Raw genomic sequence first — 19,377 nt, 5'->3', positions numbered from 1 at the left:
ACTAATGTGGCTGGCAGACTCATCCACGTTTTCTCTGTTCACATGTAGCTCAGTCATTTTTCAGGATGTGGCCACATACGGTTGCCAGAGTTATTCTGTGGGGTAAGTTTGTTCTCTTGAAGGTAGTAGGCATACAATGCAGGGTTTTATAGGGCATTTACATAGCTCAAATTCATTAATAGGATATTGCAGTTCAACACTTTGGGACTGTGGATGATTCCTGGTTGGCCTAGTAGCTGTCAGGACGTTTTTGACACAACTTCACTTCTGTTTCCTCATGGGGTGCAGGGCCAGAAGTTACCAAGAGAGCACCCCACATGCTGGAACTGGAATTGTCCAAGGGGCAGAATGGAAAGTACAGGAATAGTTAATGAAATGTCCTGAAATAAAAATAGGTGCTACTTGACACCTGGGTATTTCAAGTGTGCTCTGCAGAGCGCTATATATTATGAAATGGTCACATCTGTACGCTGTTTAGAGGTAGAACTTTGATCTGGTATCACAGTGGAGCTGCAGCCAGATGATTCTGTGGCTGTTAGGTTGCTTAGCAGCATCGTTGGGAACTTAAAGCAGGGAGCGCAGCTCTGCCAAGCCGATATGTGGTTCTTGCCCAGGGTTTGGTGAGTGGGGTTCTGTGACTGCTTCTGTGACTTCAGCTTCATCTGGCTTGCTTTTGTTGCTCACCCAGCAAGAGCAATTAAAATTTTCCTCTTCTTTGCTTATGCTGTGTTCCAGGATGAAAAGTTGTAAGGGCACTGACACTGTTGCCCAGTACAGACCTGAGGCAGGGTGGTAGAGTGCTTCTACTGCAGATCATTGCTGTGTTTTGGATGAACCTCCACAACATACAGTAGGCATGCTTGAAAACAAAATAATTCAAAGAACAATTGAAACTGCTTTGGTCCCTTGTGCTTTAGAAGAGGTTTTATTTTCAGGAATCATCCATGGAGAACCATTTAAGTATAAATTTATCTTCCTCCTCCTTTGCCACCTCCTTGGGATGGGTAGATCTGTTTTATCTGTAGCAGTTTATGCAGTGTGCAGATAGAGGTTGTTCCTGGACAAGTGGGGTGTCCTTTTTGAAATGCATATGTGACACAGGATGGAAAAAATACATGGAATTCTCACCAGCAGCATGGCTGACTCTTCTTTCCTTTCTGTTATTGAAAATGGCTATTTCCATGCAAGTCTATAAGCTTCTGCCCACCATTTAACTGCAGACAGGTTTACACTGAGCTCAGAACAGGAAGGCTGTGTGGTGAACTGGAGAATAAAGAATTAGGAGATCCCTTTTCAAAGCTCTTCTTTGGTGTTAAAAAGTAAAACCCACGGCAGTTTCTCTTCTTCTCCAGAGTTTCTGGATTATCTTGCTTGTGCTTCTTTCTCTCTTACAGCCTAAGTGTAGCTGTTGCAGCACTCGCTGGTGCTTTCCAGCTACCCTTACATGGCTGTAGCTGTTCTGGGAGCACTTGGCCCTTCAGCTTAGGCTTAGTGTGAAGGGTGGTGTGACTGGAGCATTCATTGCTGACCTTCAGAGAGGAGGGTTTGGGAAAGGGTTTGTGCCCTCTGCTGCTTGTCTGTGGTCCTTTTTCCTAAGGAAAGCACCTCAGAAAGGGTGAAACTTCCAGAAGGCTTTGCTTACCTTGAGAAGAATGCTAGAGATCCAGTGTAACTGAGATGGCTAAGAGGAAGTCTTGGTATCTTTTTTGTGGTTTTGTTTTGTTTTTTACTATTTTTAACACTAGTTAACTGCAGCATCCAATGAAATCACATAAGAAAAAGAGCCAACATCACCTCTAAGGTAAGGCAGGGGACCTCTTGCTGCCAGAGCTGCTACCACTTCCCTCTTGCACAACTGAGGGAGGAGAAATGTCTTAAGATAAAAAAGCAATTGTGTGTGTGTGTGACTGCTTCTGGCAAAGCCTCCATACCTTCATTCTGTACCATGATGAAGAAAATCAGGAAAACTACAATTTTCAGGTTGCCTTTAATGAGTGCCGAGTAGTTAAATGAATTACAGAAATCTTTGGGTTGCTAGAGGAAGCTTCTAGTTGTGGATGTATGGATTGTTTCCCCTCTGCGCTGTGCAGAGGGGAGTGACACACCAGTAAGAACCTTGTCCTGAGGAAGCCTAGGTTTAACTTGCTGCAGAATGAATTAGCCCCATGCACATTATACAGAAGCCATATTTCACCACATTGGGTTGGTGGAACTGTCAAGCTTGCTTTCAAATAACAGCTGTGAGGAATGACTGCCAGATCTGTCCAGCCCCCAGCATGAAGAGCTGTTGCATTTAGATGTGCACAGTAAGTTGTACAGGCAGCTCACGTGCAGATAACTTACTGCTGGTGTCTTTCTCCCCATCTTGTCATGGGGTAGAACGCCTGCCAGCTAATACAGACTGCACTTGCTAAGGCTGCTCTCCTCTTGACCCTCTGTTTCAGCCAGGGAAAGGAAGCTCTGGTGCAGATTTGCTAACTGCTTTTGATTGATTTGAAATGCACTAATGGTGCTAGCTGCCTGCGTCATTGCTGGGAGCTGCTGGTCTCAAGCAGGTGGTGGCCATCTCTTGTAGCTCTGAATGTTTTGCCTTGCTTGGCAGCCCTGACAGCTGTGTTCCTCCACAAACCAAACATAACCTGTGTGTCTTCTTTGCAGCCGACAGCTCAGATAACTCTGACTTGGAGGACGACATTATCCTGTCTCTGAATGAGTGAGGAGTGACTGCAGGTGGGGTGTTGGCAGGAGGAGATGCTCCCTTCCCAGCAGACAACCAGAGACCAAATGGGAAGCCAGTCCTGAGCACCCCGACCCTTCTGGGACAACCTGAGGAACTCCAGCCCATCCGCTGTGTTGGTTTGAGTCAGTTTGAGGCTTGGGGCTAAGTCCGAGGCTCTACAATAAAGAGATCTGGGGTTAGGCCTCTTTTCTCTGCCTTTTTTTTGTTTTTTATTTTTTATTTTAGGCTGAGATGATTCTCCTCTTCAAGGAAACTTCTGAAGATATTTCACAATATATTTTCTTTGTATAAAGTTCTTTCCTAAAGAACAGAAATAGTTTTATATAAAATAAAAAAAAAGGAAAAAAAAATAAAAGGCAGGTGTTCTAGTAAAGAGGGGATGAACTTTGTATTCCTGTAGTACCTTGTTACCATGGGGTAGGGTCGGGGGAGAAAAATTGTTTAAAATTAAAAGAAGAGGCATTTTTATGCAACCCAGTGAAATCCAAGCATCATGGATTATGATAGTGGTGAGGAGTGAGAATATTTTTCTTTTAAATATGATTTTATTTTTAAAAGAAAGAAGCAACAGGAGTTAACCCCTGCTAGTGGGTCAGTGGCTTTCCAGGTGCTTTTGTCCTCCAGGGAAGAGCCCTGTGGGCATTTGGTGACTGAAGGTCCAGGCTGTTTGAAATTCTTGTTGTAATAAGAGGCTGAAATCCTGTGTTGGCCTAGTCAGAGTCTGATATTCCTGAAAACAAGATCTGGGATTGACATTGGAGCCCTCTTTCTCCCCTCTGCCCTTTTTGGTTCAAATTTTTTAATTATTTTTTTTCCCCTTGCCCTCTGTGTGGAAAATGCAAATTGAAGCCTTTTTCTTTAATGTAAAGTGTATTTATTAAAAAATTAAATACAAATCCTGTCTCTGTTTTTGGCTGTGAGTTGCAGCCATGCATTCCTCTGCCACCTATTCATGCTCTGCGCAGAGTTGCTCAGCCAGAGAGCCACTAGCTGTAGGTGCTGGTCTGGCTGTAATAAGGAAAGGCAAAGGAAACATGGGGTGAGCTCTGTGGGAGTGCAGGATTTAGTGCTTGGGGACTTGCAGAGCTTCATGATGAGACACTTCACAGTGCCTCTGGGTTCAAACCTCACTGTTTGGTTTGCCTGAGAGCCTGGAATTCTCCGTGGGGTTGTGGCAGCACACCCTTGCTGCACAGTGCGGGAGCTGGAAGGAGCTGCTAATGTCAGGCTGTGATCTGGTTGGATGGACCAGAAGATCCACCCTGTGGCTGAGCTACTAGAAGCACAGTGAGCTGCAGGCAGCTCTCACTGCCTTGCCACTGTGTGTCAGAAGGCAGGAGCAGCACTGGGCCTCCTCATCTGTGTGTGGTTTGGTGGTATGTTGGCTGCCTTGTGGCTGTACTAGCAGAAGGCAGGTTAGGTACTCTTGTTTGAACGTGACAAGAGGCCCTGCCCTTACAAGGAGGTGAAAAAAAATGGCAGTTGAGTGTTTAATTTCCCTGTAGAGCCCAGAACTACACAGCTTGGTTCTGTGAGTCAGAGCTGGAAGGTGAGTGTGCTTGTTGCTTGCTTGGACAGGGCCAAAAATGTGCTGCTTATTCCCAGGTGTTCAGATAACATCCACTCAGCTTTTTACTCTTTGTTTTGGCCACTTTCAGAGTAGTTTGAGACAGAAGAGGGAGCTGGAGCCTTCCTGCTCCTTGACACTACAGCAGTTTTTCTGCCTGTGCTCATCTCAACTAAGGCTCAAGGTTTCACTGCTTGAAGAGAAAGGATTTTCTTTTTAACCAAGAGAAGGGATGGATTTTCTTCCCTCCAGCATGGCATCTACTTAATGCACTGACCCAGGGCTGCTTGTTAATAATTAAAAAGGAAAGTTTCTGCTGCAACTTATAATGGATAATTGTACCTTACAGAGTTGATAAAGACAAGTTGTGATTGTTGCAGCATTCAAGACCAGCAACTGGAGCAGCATTCTGACTAAATGAGGGGATTGGAAATCAGATAGGGCACCCAACAGCTATAGAAGCCAGCCTCCACCTTACCAAAAACCACCTTGTGCAACTTCACCTAAGAAAATATGCTGCTCAAAAGGAGGGAAAGAAAAAACACATACTGAGCTACTACTACCACCAGAAGGGGATGCTGTCCCGGATGTCTGTGTCTTCTTCTGGTGTGACACCACAACTGTAAGCAGCTCCATCTCTTGCTATTTTGGGCCTGGCTATCAGAGAAATTTACTAACTAGTTTTGTGAGACAGAGCCAAACCAACCAGCACGGAGCTCCTATTCAGAAGTTTGACTTGAAACGGGGCCACTGTGAGTACATCTGCTGTCCCTCCCCTCCCACACCTACCTCCATTGAATGGCCTTAGCCCACAGGTCACTGACCCAACACTGCCAAGGCAGCCCCTCTGCCTGTTCTGGGCAGACTCTGGGCCCCTCTGCTTATTGCAGAGCTGCTGTAGTGATACAACTATGGGGGGTTGCCCTCACCCTGTGCTACTGCCTTTGTTCTTGAGGGACATAGCTCAAGATGTGCTGGAGGAATAGGGTGACCAACAGGCTGGGTGCAAAATGGGGATTCACAGTTAAGGACTAGCAGGGGTTGGCTGGTTGGTTTGTTTTTGGAACTACTTGAGATGGAGGGAAATCTGAGCACGCTGTGAGTGGATCATTAGTAACTGCTTGGCCCATTTAGTGCACTGCACACTCGAGTCCAAGCTGTGTAACCATTGTGCCAGCACACTGGGAGGTAGCACACATATCCTTGCAGTGCAGTGGTTCAGATAAAATCTCATATAGGCCATGGGTAGAAGAGCAGGGTGGAAACCTCAGGGCTGGTTAACCTGCCTGATAGCTAAGGGTCATCACCAGGGTATGGTCAGCTCATCAGTACACGCTAGGCACAGGGACTACCAGGTTCCAGCCCTTTTGTCAATGTTCCTGTTATAGTAAAGACAAATGGTAGCTGGTGTTAAAAAGAGGCTTTGTAAGACAGAGTATTTGCTGAATGGGTGCTGGAAAAAAAAAGAGGAGTGACTCAAATATGAACACTTACCAGACCACCACATCCATCACCTCACACTCTGGTCCCATCTTGAGTTTCAGATCACCCTCAGAGAGACAGAGGCTATTACACTGGTGCAGTTACCTTACAGCCACTGCTGTACTGGGTGGGCTGAAAGACATCCCTTCAGCACTGTTATACCCACCATCTTCCATCATCACTGAGTGCCTTGGGCTTCCCAGCTAGACTGTGCTATTCCTCCCACCCCCCTGCCACTAGCTATCTTCTCCCTGGCACTGCATCCCATCTCAATTTAAGGGCCAAGTCTTGCAAGCTGTAAGACAGAGATATAAGTAAATCATTGCATTTACTGTGATGATCTACCTTTTTTCAGGCCTGTTTCTCTTGGAACCAGCCTGGATTCATGTCTGAGGGGACAGGATCATATCCAGGACTGCAGGAACAGGGGCCATGGCCTCAGCACAGTGGGTTCCAACAATGGCTGTGGTTCAGCTGCATGCAGTGGAGCTGGGAAGGCTCAGGTCATCAGGTTAGAGGGCTTATGCTGTTTCTGTCCTGGTTTTTTTCCTTAAGCTCTGACTCCTCACTTAGGCCTGTTAATTTGCTCATGGAAGGGAGATTTGCTGGTCCTCCATTCATGCACACATGCTCACACCCATCAGGCACTTTGCTGGGAACAGAAATCCCAGCATTAAAAAATCCTATCCAACCCAAAGCGTGACAATGTTAGTGTTCTAAACCCCCTACTGTTATTTGCTCGTCTCCAAAGGAAAGCAGGAGATGGGGATTTCTGGTGGTTCCCTGGCTTTTTGCCATCAAGCAGTTGCAGCTTTTATTGTGTATTGATTTTTTTTTCTCCCTTCTGATTCCTCACATTCACTCACCATAACATACACACACAAAGCCACTCCACAGCCTCAGGAGCTGCCAGTGAGAAGCCAGGTAGGGGCATCTGTTATGGCAGCATCAAGCACTCTGCTGCAGACTGAGCGGACACCTCCAACACATAGGATACTCTGACAAAAATCTCTAATCACTCTGTGACTCTGGCCATAAGGGGTATTTAATAGCACTTGGTTTCAGGTAATACTCAACAGTTACAATTGTTGATGTTTGGGCACTGTCTACATTTACAACAGCATTGGGGACGTGGTCACAAGGTTAAAAGTCAGCGTCCCTGTAACCGTGTAAAACCAGGGGCAGGCCAGTTACCCTGCACTGTGCAGCCATGGAGCTGCCTCTGCACTGCCCAGTGCAGTGAGCCCAGAGGCATGGCTTGGCTGCTGGGAGCAGCAGGGTTGCTCCTCTGCTCCTACAGAACAACTCAGCTTTCCTGGACTCTGCAGCTCTCAGCAGAGGAGCCAGCTCACCTCTCATCATGGGACACCCCCCCCTTGTAACTGTACTCAGGCCCTCACAGATAAATTTATGTTTCCTGGGGTACAGAAGATGCATCATCAAGTGAAATATTGACCCCCTCACTAACTCATTAGATTTACTTTTAATATAATCACAGTATTAAAAGTTTAAAAAAGAAAAAAACCCCACCCCCAAGAAACCACCCCTTACTTGTTGCTCTCAAGACATCATTCAATTAAGCAACTGCTCAAACATCATCAGCTGATGATGTCCCTACTGTGACATTGCAGGGTTAAGAAACAAAGGATAAAAGCATCCTTAAGAGTGAGTTATGCTCCCTGCTGCACAGCATCTGACTGACACCAGTTATACCTGAGAGTACAGGTTTAAAAGGACCTTTGGCACCTGTCAGCAAGTGAGTCTGCTTGGTCACAGAGACTGGTGCAAGTCAGACTCTGCTTCTCCCAGGATCTGATTCACTTGCTTACCACCAAACCAAACCAACAAACCAACCACCTGCAAATTTAAAGAAACTTTACACTTTAATGTTTTTAATCCCACACAATTTTCCATAAGCTTCCTGAAATCTACAGGCATCATTTTAAAAAATAACAGTATCCCCAAACCGAACAGCATGTACTGTAGCTCACACTTGAACTAGTTATGTATCCTGCTGTTAGTGAGCACACAGAGCTGTCCCGGCTGCTCTCCTGAACCCCTGACTTACAGCACACACGGGGAAGGTGACAACCATCCCATCCTACAGTTCAGTCTGTGAGCTCATTTCCTACAGGCACAAGGTACTTGCGGGAACAGAACACGTTTTCAGCCAGTTGTTTTTTTCTCTAAGCCTGCAAACAAGCTCCAACTTTAACAAAAACCCCACTTTGCTGTTTCAATAAAGGAGTTCAGATAGTGCAACACGATCAACGATGCAAGAGACACCTAGAGTTTGCCAAAACCCTTGTGCCCTTTATTTGCTTCTCTACAACTAATACAGGCCCAAGAGGGTTCCCCCCTAAATTACCTTTATTTTTGTTTCTCCTGCTTCTTTTTCCTTTTCCTTTTATAAAACTGGGAATGCCAGCCCTCAGTTTTGTTTTATCCAAGAACTGACTGAGACATATATCAAGTGCTCTCAAGCCTCACAGAGTTGAATACAAAGTTGACTCCTTAGTAGCAAACCTTGTACTAAGTACTAACTGTTTTGTTGTGTATAAACCCCATTTCTTGATTAAGATTTGCTTCCTTAGGAGCTGGCTTCCTGGGAGGCTTCAGTCCTCAACCAGAGAGCCAACAGGAATGCATCCAGCCTCAAACTGATGAAATAAAATCAATTAGGACCAAAAAAAAAGTGAGGTCTAGCATCAACCTTTCAGTCTCTCATACAGCACAAAGAACCACCCTTCCCCTCCCACCTTGTAGGACATGAATAAGGAGATAAGGAGAAGCAGGAGGCCTGAGAAACTGAACTGGGTTGGGACCATCCCCTTCCAGCCCCTGACAGCACAGGGAGCCAGGCCATAAAAACTAGGATAGCGCACAAGTTTAGAAATCCATCAGTGAACAAGGCTTTACTGACAACTTTTCATACAGTTAAAAAATAAAAATACAGAACAACAGCGGACAGTGTCACATATTAAAAACGAATAAAATGGGCTCTATTTAAATGGGATTAAAATTAATTAGGAACTAAAAATCTTACCACTTTGGCTGAGGTGTTTTGAGCCTCCACCAAAATGATCTGCCTTAAAAACAACTGGGTTGTGTGACACACAAAGAAAACATGGAATTCGAAAAGACAGTGTGGGCTAGGCAGTGTCTTTGACTATAACTATCACCATATGTTCTTCTTCTAACTTTCCCAATGTCCTTAGTGCTGACTGGAGGTACTGCTGAGAGAATTCACAAGGAGGGAACGCGTAAAGCATGCCTGTGCTGTCTCTGCCCTTCGCCCCTCCCACGGGCAGGCTGATAACCCCAGCAGCCTGCTTCTGTTTCAAGTAGGAGACCAGATTCCTGAGAAGCCGTCGCTGCAAGCCAGGCTCTACAACAGGGAAGGTCCCCTCGGCCTCTGCCCCACCCGGGGCGGACTGGGTGGCCAGGAGCACAGCATAGCCGTTGGGGCTGCCTTGTTTGATACGGCGAGTGACTTCATCCAGCTTGGGCTGGTCAAGCCGAAGTCTCTGAGCGATTTTGAGCTGCGTTAACTTCCCGCCAGATGAATGGTCTTTAAGGAGTCCATTGATGACACCGAGGTCTCCCTCCAGGATGTGCATAGAGGTGGGGAAGCAGCTGTTTTTTAGCACAAGAAGCCCATTCCAAGCAAGTTGCAGTGTCTGAGCGTATTCCGATAAATTCTTTAGCTTTTTGGTCTCAGATTTTGGCTCCTCATGAGTTTTTGATTCCGATTCACCAGTTCGATGATTGCGCTCGCTGTCCCTTTTTTTAGGCTGGGGAGCATCGGATGGCTCACGATAGGGTTTCTCCTCAGTCGCATGACGATTGTTCTGAAGGGAGTTACCCTGCTCTTTCTCAGCTCCGGATTCTGTAGTGTGATTCTCCTTGCGAGCCCTGTCTGGGCTGCGGTCTAAAGCTGGCCCACTGGCCTTTGTCCTGCTTCTGTCCTCGTAAGGCGAGTGAGTAGTCCTCCCACGGTCACTGGAAAGGCTCCGGCGTTTCCGCCTCTCTTCCCATGGTTTGGGCACACCGCGATCGCTGTCGCTGCCCCAGCGCTCTCCACTCCGGCTACGCACGGACCGGCTGTAGCTTTCCAAGTTGTTTCTGCGTTCAGCGTTTTTGGCAGGGCTGGCCCAGTCTGCCTCTGCAAAGCTCCTGTCTCTGTCCGAGTACAGGAGATGTGGAGGAGTCCTATCTCGCACCCTCAAGTCTTGCTCTAGGCTTCTGTGTCTGCTGTACCCATCAGCCAGCAGTTCGTAGTGCACGGGGAGCGGTGCAGGCTGGTACTGCTGTGGGTATCTTGTCTCTTCAGCTTTGGCAAAATCCACACGGAGTCTCCTCTCCGGTCCACCCAAAGGGAAACCCCTCATCTGGGCACATGCAGCCTGGGCAGCATCCAAGCTTTCATACTGGATATAAGCGAAGCTGTCTCCTTTCACGTAGTCAATAGTCCTGATGCTGCCGAAGCGGTCGAACTCCCTGGCCAGGGCAGCCAGGGAAGTACTTGGACCAAGACCACCCACCCACAGCCTGGTAGTAGGGTTGGCTTTCCCGTAGCCAATTTTGATAGGGTTCCTGCCGACAACACGGCCTGACATGGCGACTTTGGCCCGATGTGCCATGTCCAAGTTTTGGAACTTGAGGAAAGCATAAGCCCCACCTTGGCCCCGGGCAGGGCGCTTGATCACCACTTCTTCAATGATGCCGTACTTCTCAAAGGCACGTCTGAGCTCCACCTCCGAGACATTGTGGTCCAGGTTGCCAATGAAGAGGTTGCGAGTGGCTCTCTGGTCATCCTCCGGCATCAGGTCTTCCTCAGCCACAATGGGGTAACTGTAAGGGCGTCCACGCTCGTCATACAGCCCATAGTAATCCAGGGCCCTCTCCCGCTCCCGGGAGAGCCCGATGGCAGCTGCTTCCAAGGCGAAGGCAGCGGCTGCGGCGTGAGCGTGCCTGGGCCGCGGCTCCCGCAGTAAGGGGCTGGTGACAGGAGAGAGCGATCTCTGCTTGTACTGGTAGGTGCTGTGGATGGGTGGCAGGTACCCCAGCGGCTCCGGGGAGGGCGCGGGGGGCGGCGTGCGGCTCCTCCGGCCCCCTCGCAGGTACACGGGCTCCACCTTGAGAGGCCGATCGTAGAGGAGCAGTTGCCGGGCCCGGGCATGCCGCCGGGCATCGCGGGCGTCCCCGGGGTGTCGGAAATTGACGTAGGCGACACGGCCGAGCTCGGGCGTGTGGGAGAGTTTGACACTGATGTCCCCGGCGCCCCCCCCCGCGAAGCGCTGGAAGAGGCGGAACAGGCCGTCCTCCAGCAGCTGGTCGGGCAGGGCCGCGCTCAGCCCGCTCACCAGCAGCGTCTTGTACTCACAGGAGCCGGGCGGCTCCCCGGCCAGGCCCGCCGAGCCCCCCAGCGGCGCCAGCAGCAGCGAGGGCGCGGCGCCCGGCGGCGGCCCGGCCAGCAGCAGCGAGGGGGCCACCACGGCACCGGGCAGGGCCTTGGCCTTGGGCACGCCGAGCGCCCGGGACGAGGAGGAGGAGGAAGAGGAGGACGAGGGGGCGGCCTGGCTGCTGCCGCCGCGGGCGCCCGAGGCCGAGCCGCTCCCCGCCGGGCGGTGGTTGGAGTCGCCGCTGCCGCCGCCGGCGCGCTCATCGCCGCGGTGGCTGCGGGAGCTGGAGCCGCCTCCGCCGCTGCTACCGCCGCCGCTGGTGGTTGTGGTGCCTCCGCCGCTGCCGCCGCCGGGCGTGGACTTGTCCCGGCTGCTGCGGGAGGCGCCCGAGCTCCGGTGCGGGCCGCGCCGGCTGCTGCTCTCGCGTTCGCGCTCGCGGGGCCGCTTAGCGGCGGCGGCGCGGCCTCCCCCGGCCCCCGGCGGGCTGGAGTCCCGTTCGCTGCCCCGCTTCATGGCGCCGGGGCCCGCGGCTCAGGAGACGCCTCCGGCGGCCGCCGCCATCTTGGACAAAAGGGAACGAAGGCGGCTCCGGCCGCCGTGCCGCGCGGGCTCTACGTCATCGCCCCGCGTCCCGCCGCATGGCGGCGTCAGGGGCGCGAATGGCGCGGTACGGGGACGTGACGCACGAGCACCTCCCGCCCGCGGGCCGGCGGGCCAATCACCGAGGGCGGCGTGCGCGCGCGCGCAGCCAGACCCCGCCCCCTGCCGTGTGGAGCGGGTGCGCGCACGGGCAGCGCCGCATCCCGGCGGTAGGAATAACGGGAATGAGCGCACGGATGTGCGCAGGGATACCCCGCACCTCGCCCGCAATCACAGCACACGCCCGGTAAAGACCGTTGTACTTTAATGAGCGGTACAGCGCGCGCCGCCTCAGAGGTCCGCGCGGGCGCCCGCGGCCCTCGGCGCGTACTTGGGCATGAGTTCGTGGATCCTGCGGATGAAGTCGGACTTCTCGGCGCAGCCCTTGCACGCCTCGCCCCAGTCCTCCAGGATGCGGCGCAGCTCCTTGACGCGCAGCTTGCGCAGGTCCGCGGTGCTCAGGTCGATCTGCTTGTCTGCGGGGAGAGCAGAGCCGCGCTCAGCGGGGCCGTTCGTGTGCGGGGACGGCGAGGAGAGCAGCCCCGCGGCTGCTGCGGAGCCCGGTGCGGGAGGATAGGGGCAGGAAGGCACGGAGGAGAGAGGTGCCGGGCTCCCGGGGGGCAGGAGGCACCTCCGAGTTAGGCTTCTGACAGCGGAGGAGGGTTTTAAACACTAAAAGTCGTTGTTAGAAGCCAGGAAGTTGGGGTGCAGCTTAGATGTAGGAGTTCCACAACGACCCTGAAAGCCCCTTTATTATCTGAGTAGCAATGTATCAATTCTCTCTTAAAGACAAATAAAAGGTAGCAGAGTGATTTCAGAGGAAAGGCAAACGATGACAACAAAAAGCTTTTTAGGAAGCAACAGGACATTAGTAAGAGAAAAGAGAAGTATAAAGACCCACAATCCAAGTGTCTCCAGCCAATGGAAGGACAGAGGTACAGAAAAGCAACCAGAAGGAGGCATTTCCCAGACTTCTTCACATTAGTCTTTTCAGGAAGAACACACTGGAGCACACAGGAACGTGAGAGGTCAAGGAAGGTGGTGAGAAACAGAGTGCTACATGCTCTGAGCAGACACCAGAGGTGAGGAAGAGGTATTTATCGCCCCATTGCCAGAACCTGGGGTTACAGAGCTCAAACCTCAGCCCCAGGGCAAGTCTTACTGCACGCACCCTCCAAGATAGGATACTCCAAATTGTGGCCTGGACACAGTAGTGCAGATAGGCCCATGAGTTACTCAGTCCAAGGGAGAGCAGAGGCTCTACTGGAGCTGAAAAGGGTTAGTAGCAACAACTTTACTTGGGCATCTCCATAAAACCCTCTAGGGTGTTCATGAGGGGCAACCCAGGTTGTGCAATTACTCAGGGTAGCGATCTTGCTACAGAACTTAGGAACGAGCAGCTTCAGTGTGCTGTTGTACCCCAAATGATCCATACCCCAGAGAAACACAGGCATTTCCTCTTATGTTGGCCACTCACCGTATTTTAGTTCACAGATCTGACTGTCTTTCTTCTTTAGCTTCTCGCAGATCTTTTCCACGGGGATGTGATGACTCATGGGCTTTGATACCTCGTTAATGATTTTGGTGGCTGCATCACTTGTGGCCCCAATATAATAGCACTAGAAGGGAGAAAAGGATGAGGTAGGCATGCACAGAAAGATGCTTCTAAAAGGAGTTTTCTGCCCATCTTCTCACTTGGTTTTATGGTTACCAAACCTTTCCAAGGGACTGTTAAAGACAGGCAAAAGGAAGCCTAACACTGAGTCCAGGGTGCTGAGCAGACGCTTCCCATCACACTGTTTAGGCTGGTCATCCTGTTTCTCAGCTCTTTAAAAAAATGGAATTGGATTCCAAGTATTTTCCTTTGCTTAAGGAGGAAGACTTTTTGAAGTGCTCCTCCCTGATGGTGTCCCTCTGAAGTTTTCTTCTGAGGAGAACTCAGGTCCTCTTCCTTGGGACTTTTCATTTGCAGACTGCCCTCTGTCTTTAGTTAGGACAATTTGAGGTTTCCTTTATTTAGTTTTCAGGTAAACAGCCAAAGAGCATAAGTATTTTAACAGCTTATATAGCACCTCAAATACAGTTTAAGGCACAAGCAAACTCTACAGCAAATTAAAATCTTCGTAATCCCCAGCACTTCAGTAACAGGGAGGAAGAAGGTCAGCCAGTTAAGATGTCTGTTGACAGATTGGGGGCTTTGGGGGTGGGGCAGTGGGCTTAAGGTGAAAAGGTTGAACACCTCAAGCCCTCTCTTATATAAAAAATACAGGACCAATTGTGCCTACAGAGCTAGGAAGAACAGGTAAACCAAATCATACAAACTCAGAAGCACCAGTTTCCCTGCATTTACCAACTTAACTCCCTCACGGTGCAAGTATCACTGAACAGTACTACTCACCAGGCGATTCTCTTTGCCTTTTGCTTCTTTGCAGGATTTTAAGAGCTCCTTCTCAATACTGGCAGGTGTGAATTCAACGTCATTGTCCTTTAGACTCTGGTAGAACCTTCCCAGGAACACGACGCACACTGGAAGGGAAGATGGATGGAGTTACCCACCACTGCAGTAACCTCATGGCAGCTCTTAGAGAGCACTCAGAGGGAAAGAAAATAAGGGATCTGGAGAACAGAACTTCTAGAAGCTGCATTAGCAGTCAGTGACTTCACACCTATGTCAGTAAGTCTTTCAAAGCACATGAGAATCAACAGTGTGCCCTAGTATTTTTGCTGGGGTTCAACCATTTGAGAAATTAGATCCATGAAAGTGTCCAGTGTCTGCATACTGTCCTGAGTGAGCAGCAAGATCCTGCTGAGGGATACAAGACAAAGCAGTGGAAACTTAATTCTCTTATTGTTGCTGCTTTGGGAAACAACTTGTCAGATGTCAGGCTTCAAAACCAGTTGTGATTGAAAAACAACTCCCTCTACATAATCCCGTTAAGACTCCACGTTTGTTGTTTTTAGCAATACAGTGTCACTGGTTATCAAGTTGGTTCAGTTCTTAAGTTATTTCCAAAAGAAAAACAAATTATGTGATCACACACTTTGTCCACTTGATGTATTTCTTCTCTTAAGTCCCACAAGCTTCTGAATTGGTTTCAGACTGAAACAAGTCTTAAAGATAACAGAACTCCCACAAGCACACCAGCAGTTGAGAAGACAGATCCAAGCCCTGCCTGTGGGGAGGGCACCTACAACGCAGTCATCATCCTTCCCTTTGGCCATCATCTCTCTGCACACTTCCAGACTGAGCACAGCACTGTGTGCAGCAGGGAGGAGGGCAGATGCCTATGGTAACCACAGCACGCAGGATCTGTGTGATGGGGTGACTGAGGGACGCGGCAAGTCCACTGAGTGCCAGATTTTGCTTTCTGCTGCTCACACACTCGCCTGTGAACATCGGCATCACCTGGACTGAGAGCTCCATGGCCCCAGTTCCTGCAGAGGAGTCTGTGGGGTCTCACCACATCCAGAAGGAAGTGCCAGGTGCTGGCCTACCTCTAAGGTAAAGGCACAAGTTACGTCTTTCATGTGATTTGTTTACCCCACCAGGACTAGCAGATACTATTGTCATTAGCAACCTGCATTCAGCTGAACACACGCTGTGGCACAGGAGTTGGGCAGCTGCAGGAAATCCAGTACGGTCATCATAAAACCAAGTAGAAACTTAACAGTCATTATATTAAAACTAGAAGTAACTATAAGCTGAGCCATTTGGGAAAATACTGTTTTGCATACACCACCATCGGTTACCTCACATGGGTCTGTCCCCAGTCACAGACACACACTGATGTCCACTGTGTGCTGTTTGGAAGTGAAAACCTTTAGAAAGAATAAAGATGCTGCAGGCAGTGGTACCAATGGCTACAGGACAGTAGAAACCCATGTCCAACCTAGTGCCAGTACAGCAGGTGAAAGTTTTGAGTTCTATGTTCCCTCCCCCTCCATCCTACTGTTTCTCTCCCTACAAAAAGGAGGGATGAGCATTAGTACCACAAGCTCCTAACCAGTAGCCCCATCTCAGGTGTTTTTCTTGCTTCCCCTGGGGAATCTGTTCTGTTCCACCACGCAAGAGTAGTTTAATTTGCTGCGCAGCTCAATAGCTTCCTTCCCAGAGATGTATCCAGGTGGCAGGTAAAGCCCAGTTCCATGGAGATGAGCTGAGCACTGCTGCTGGCGTTACACATTCAAGACAGGACGCCCAGTGCTCCAGCAGCCAGGGGCAAAGCCGAGGTACATGTAATGCTGTGGTGAGCAATGGAGACCTGGTGAGTGACCGCACTCGCTGCCCCGTAGCAGCCCCCTGCTCGAGCGCTCCGATCGCTGTTTCCCGGTTCCAGAGGCTGGCGAGGAGATGCCCCACGCCTCCAAAGCCGAGGCTCCGATATCCCCTTCCGAGCCGCAGACGATCCGGTCTCCAGGGGTCAGCGCTTTCCCCTCCTCGGGAGCTCTGCATTCGCTCCCCCCCTTGAGAACAGACGCGGAGCTCCCGGCCCCATCCCGCAGGACACACGGGCCCCGCCCCGCCCCGCTCCCCGGCACCCCGGAGCAGCGTTGCCCGGCGACCTGCCAGCGCTCGGGCACTCTTTGGAGACTTCTCTTGTCCCGGGAGGAACCGCCCCCCCCGGCCCGGCCCGGCCCCGGCGGCGCAGAGCTGCCTCTGCCCTCCGTCGGCGGGGCGCGGTATGCCCGAAGCCCAGCGCCGAGGCCCTCCGCGGGGCTGCTCCGCTCCCCGGCCCGTCGCTCCACGGGCGAACCGGGCTGCAGGAAGCAGCAGTAAGGAGCGACCTCACCTCAGAGGGCCCCAGGCAGAGCCGGGCCCGTCCCCCCTCCGGGCCAGCCCCACTCACCCTCGCACTCCCCGTCGCGCAGGGCCCGGCTGCCGGCCGGTAACAGGAGCAGGGCCAGCGCCGCCCAGAGCCCGTGGGCCGCCCGCATCCCGCCTCACTCGGCAGCCCGCGCGCACTGCGCCCGCCGTCCCGGTACCGGCACCGTCGCCCCCGCGCCGGCTCTGCCCGCCACTACCGCCCCATTGGCCCGCTCCCTGCCCGACTTCCACGCCGCCTCCTCCCATTGGTCTCTCCGCGGCCTCCACGGGAGAGTTGGCGGCCGCTGATTGGAGGAGACGGGGGAATGCCGGCTCGCGGAGGGTTTCCCCGCCTCTTTTAGCCGCCATTTTTATTAAGGGCAAAACGTCCTCGTGCGCTTCCTCCCGCCTGGCTGTGGGCGCCATCTTGTAAAGGGGCAGATTCTCACACCTGCGGTGTGTATTGAGGGGTTAGGGCTTGCCCTGGGGCCGAGCTGCGCTACACGGTACCGGGGGAGCTCTTTGTCTGCAGCCCGTGTCGGAGAGTGAGGTGAGGGTGAGGTGGATGCCCGGCACCCTCGAGCAGTGTGGGGTTTGGTGCCGGTGGGAGCTGCAGGCTGCTGTGGGCTGAGGGCGTGTGGTGAGAGACGGGATTCAGTGAGGCCTTGGAGAGTGCAGCCTTGCTTCTCCTCAGCCTTGGGTCCACACTGGTGAAGCCTTTTAATGGTGACTTGTGGTTATGCTTGTACACCCTGTGAGTTACAAAGCTGATTTACTTGAAAGGATAACTGAAAGCTGGGTAGCTACAATAAAACCCCGAGTGCATCTTGTTGCTGGCTTCTTGGGTGGCTGTTTTGCAGAGTCAAGCAAACAAATTAATTTAAATTTATTTAGTTATTATTTTTTAGTTCTTACTAACCCAATTACTGGCCTGTTGCCTTTCATTCCCACATCCCTTTGGAACTGCAGGTCAGTGTGAGGAGTATGTATCTGTTGATAGATGTTTTTTGTTCTTGTGGGACTGTATATCCAACTGTACGCATTTTAGGATATCAGTTTAGTAAAAGAAGGTAGAGGCAAAGCCATATAACCCTGTGCTACAGCTTGGTGAGTTCTTTGGCACAGGAACACTCAAGAGGTAGCCAGGCTGCTGCAAGGAAAGCCATGGTGTATTTGGAATTTTCCAGTCTCTAAGCCTGAATTTTCTTGCAGGGCATCAGCTGCAAATTATAAGCCTGATGAGGTGAGAGGCAGGGGAGGAGGAACAGCTGGGTTCAGTTGAGATCACCTCGCAGGTGAGTAGTAATTAGGATACTGTCTCACCAGTGTGAATAAGTAACCTGTGATTAGCGGACAGAGGGGTGGCTTTTCACCTTTCTAGATGTTGTTATTGCTCAAAATGTGTTTAAGTTTGGTAGTGGTGTTACTGCCTAGGTTTTAAAAATCAGCCCATAATGATTCCCAGAATTACTCAATATTGATGTACTTCAGAAGGTTATTGGTTTTTCTGAATTGATGCTGATTGCCCACTGAAGTCACTTAAGTGGTTTATGTTACTTACATTACCCAGAATAGTGGCCAAGAGAGCTGTAAGATGAAGTGGTTTATTAATTAGTTGGAAGTAGGGCTTAAACTGCCTCCTTATTGTGAAGCTCCTGCATTCTTCCAATTCTGACTACCAAAGGAGTGCAGTTACAAAACAGCTATTCAGACAAAGCAGGAATTTTCTACACTTTTGTAGAACAGGCTGTGTGACAGGATATGAGTGATTTTATTTGGGTTTGGGGAATGATCCTCTCTGTATTTCAATATGGGATCCCCAGATGACTCTGAGGAAGAGCAAAGGCTTCTTTTGATTATTTCCCCCCCACCCCCCTTCTTGTTACTTGTAGTTTATTTTCTAGCATTCCAGCAGTTAGGAAGGATTGCCTTCATTTTACCTTTTGCTTCTGTTTTGATCCCTGGCAAGGAAGGTTTCCAGGGTTCTATGCACTCTGCCATCCTCCAGCCATTGTCTCTCTGGAGCATTAGGGATTTGCCATGTGCAAAACACGGGTGACAGTTTGTGTGGGTCTTCAGTTGTGTTGGGACATTCTGACTTTACCAGTCTTAAGTTGGATGCGTGTTGGAAAAGCAAAAAACTGCCTGTTTCTGCCGCCCCTTCTTTTGCTTAAATGTATTCCTTGATGTATAAGCGGCAAGTGGAAATATTCAGAAGACTGGTTGAGCCCCAGAGTCATGGCTCAGTATACTTTGGGTTGCATGAAGATCCATGGTCTATCTTTTAAGCATGGTTGGGCTGAGGATTTAGTTTGGGATGCAAGAGTTGGTTGCTTTTTTGTTTAAAATCCCCTAGGTTGTTAAGGAAGCTTTAGCTCCTCTTTTACTGCTGGTTTAATGTTTGAGTTAAAACTGTAGCTGCAGGAGGATATTAATTAATTCCCTCTTTATTCCAAAGACAAGAACAAGGAGGGAAATGAGGTCGTCTTGTATGTGAGAATTTGAGGTAGACAAAACTTGGGTGGAGTTTTACATTGTTATTATGAAGATGCAAAGGATGTAGGAGCCAGTAATGAGGGTTTCTAGTCCTGCCCTGAAATGTGCAATTAGGTTGATTAAACAGAAAGTATTGGCTCTCTTTTGAGGAGGTTGCTAGTGTTGTGTCCATTATACACCCTGCAGGATGCTGTGAGAGACATAGGTGGTTGTGTTTATTCCCCATGCTCATGGAAATGTTTGA

The 19,377-nt window shown here is 50.4% G+C and overlaps 3 protein-coding genes across 3 annotated transcripts in view; 1 reads left to right on the top strand and 2 right to left on the bottom strand.

The window, feature by feature from the left end:
* Nucleotides 1–3,603, top strand: part of DCAF1 (DDB1 and CUL4 associated factor 1) — a 57,804-nt gene extending 54,201 nt beyond the window's left edge. Inside the window, exon 24 of the mRNA XM_034066084.1 lies at nt 2,659–3,603. Coding sequence (XP_033921975.1) covers nt 2,659–2,717 — 59 coding nt within the window. The 3' untranslated portion in view covers nt 2,718–3,603. The remainder of the gene's footprint in view (nt 1–2,658) is intronic.
* A 5,074-nt stretch (nt 3,604–8,677) lies between these two features.
* Nucleotides 8,678–11,803, bottom strand: RBM15B (RNA binding motif protein 15B). The gene has a single exon (XM_034066379.1). It carries the CDS (start codon nt 11,705–11,707, stop codon nt 8,942–8,944), a length of 2,766 nt encoding a protein of 921 aa, XP_033922270.1. The 5' UTR covers nt 11,708–11,803; the 3' UTR covers nt 8,678–8,941.
* Nucleotides 11,804–12,076: 273 nt separating this feature from the next.
* Nucleotides 12,077–16,864, bottom strand: MANF (mesencephalic astrocyte derived neurotrophic factor). The gene is made up of 4 exons (XM_005141576.4): nt 16,681–16,864; nt 14,232–14,359; nt 13,311–13,452; nt 12,077–12,309 (listed from the first exon to the last, which is right to left on the bottom strand). The coding sequence occupies exons 1-4, from the start codon at nt 16,766–16,768 to the stop codon at nt 12,125–12,127; spliced, it is 543 nt and encodes a 180-aa protein (XP_005141633.2). The 5' UTR covers nt 16,769–16,864; the 3' UTR covers nt 12,077–12,124.
* Between the last annotated feature and the right edge of the window lie 2,513 nt (nt 16,865–19,377).

This window comes from Melopsittacus undulatus, chromosome 9 (assembly GCF_012275295.1).
Source record: "Melopsittacus undulatus isolate bMelUnd1 chromosome 9, bMelUnd1.mat.Z, whole genome shotgun sequence".
Lineage (NCBI taxonomy): Eukaryota > Metazoa > Chordata > Aves > Psittaciformes > Psittaculidae > Melopsittacus > Melopsittacus undulatus.
Note: the sequence above shows the minus strand (reverse complement) of the source record. Positions and strands in the feature narration are given on the sequence as shown.

Coding starts and splice junctions, on each gene's coding strand:
- MANF (XM_005141576.4), bottom strand. CDS start 16,768: ATGCGGGCGGCCCACGGGCTCTGGGCGGCGCTGGCCCTGCTCCTGTTA. Junction 14,360..16,680: donor GCGCGACGGGGAGTGCGAGG/GTGAGTGGGGCT, acceptor CTTCCCTTCCAG/TGTGCGTCGTGTTCCTGGGA. Junction 13,453..14,231: donor AAGGCAAAGAGAATCGCCTG/GTGAGTAGTACT, acceptor TCTCCCTTCTAG/TGCTATTATATTGGGGCCAC.
- RBM15B (XM_034066379.1), bottom strand. CDS start 11,707: ATGAAGCGGGGCAGCGAACGGGACTCCAGCCCGCCGGGGGCCGGGGGA.